The sequence below is a fragment of the Salvelinus sp. IW2-2015 genome, linkage group LG4p (genome assembly GCF_002910315.2).
Source record: "Salvelinus sp. IW2-2015 linkage group LG4p, ASM291031v2, whole genome shotgun sequence".
NCBI classification, from domain to species: domain Eukaryota; kingdom Metazoa; phylum Chordata; class Actinopteri; order Salmoniformes; family Salmonidae; genus Salvelinus; species Salvelinus sp. IW2-2015.
Window position 1 is genome coordinate 1 of NC_036841.1, and position 1,025 is coordinate 1,025.

A 1,025-nucleotide genomic window follows, 5' to 3' on the forward strand; every position below is an offset into this window, starting at 1 on the left:
CTAGGGGGGTTACACACATGCATCCCTGTGACTTTACCATTCTATTCCAATGGATAACAATGATGAATAATAACAGAGTGCAAGCAATATCCTAGATGTCATATCAATCAACATCATACTGCAATCACTAATATTTCAGAAACATCAGTTTTGATTCCCAACGTTCAATAGTTACGCTGTTACACAGGCAGCCCGTACCTTTGGCCCGAGGTTCCACTGTGATGGTCTCACTGCTGTTGCCTCGCCCAGCGGCTGTCACGGCAACCACCCAGATGCTGTACTTCCTGTTGCGGGCCAGGTTTGGCACTCTGTAGAAATACACATCAGGAGAAGCCTCAAACTCACTCATCACCTGAAGAGAGGGAAGGAGAAAGGGAAGGGGGTTACACGTCTACGTATTTATCATACAACTTGAACAGGGGAGTAATCTTCATGAGCTTTCTCTCTCCCTACAGGACTTTCTAATACAGCCCAGAATGGGAGAACTGGAGGCAGTGTTGTAACTGAGCATTCAAGGCTGCTGTGAGAGCTGTGTTAATAATAATAGAGCTCCGTACCGTGGGGTGAAGGTTGGAACAGAAGACAATGTACTTCCTGATGATGCCGTTGAGTTTGAGAGGAGGGAGCCAGGACACAAACACCACGGAGCTGGTGGCGGCTGCACTCTTAACTCCCGCTGGAGGCCCAGGGACTAGAGGGAGGAAGGAGGGGCATATTATGTTAAACATACATATATACTGTATATATGAATAGAAACAGTGAAGATGTGTTTATATGGCCTCATTGCAGACAGTGCTTTATTACGTGCATAGCTTGAACTTATGCAGGAATCATGCTTTGATGTTAATGTGAAAGCAATGATCCACATCTATCTCAAGTGTATCTCAAGCCAGGATTTGTATCTCACCGTCTTCCTTGGTCCGGGTGAAGATCTGCTCGCTGCGCACCCCGTCCCCGGCCCGGGTGAAGGCCAGAACCTGGATGCTGTAGTTGGTGTATTTCTCCAGACCATCCAGTTCCAGAGA

At 47.2% G+C, this 1,025-nt stretch overlaps 1 protein-coding gene across 1 annotated transcript in view; it reads right to left on the minus strand.

Moving 5' to 3' along the window:
• Nucleotides 1-198: 198 nt before the first annotated feature.
• The window catches only part of LOC139022492 (cell adhesion molecule DSCAM-like), a gene marked incomplete at its 3' end in the record, with an annotated part of 27,036 nt that continues 26,209 nt past the window's right edge, over nucleotides 199-1,025 (minus strand). The window contains exons 14-16 of the mRNA XM_070436693.1: nucleotides 908-1,023; nucleotides 558-691; nucleotides 199-352 (exon numbers count right to left, since the gene is read on the minus strand). Of these exons, the coding sequence (XP_070292794.1) occupies nucleotides 199-352; nucleotides 558-691; nucleotides 908-1,023 (404 nt within the window). The remainder of the gene's footprint in view (nucleotides 353-557; nucleotides 692-907; nucleotides 1,024-1,025) is intronic.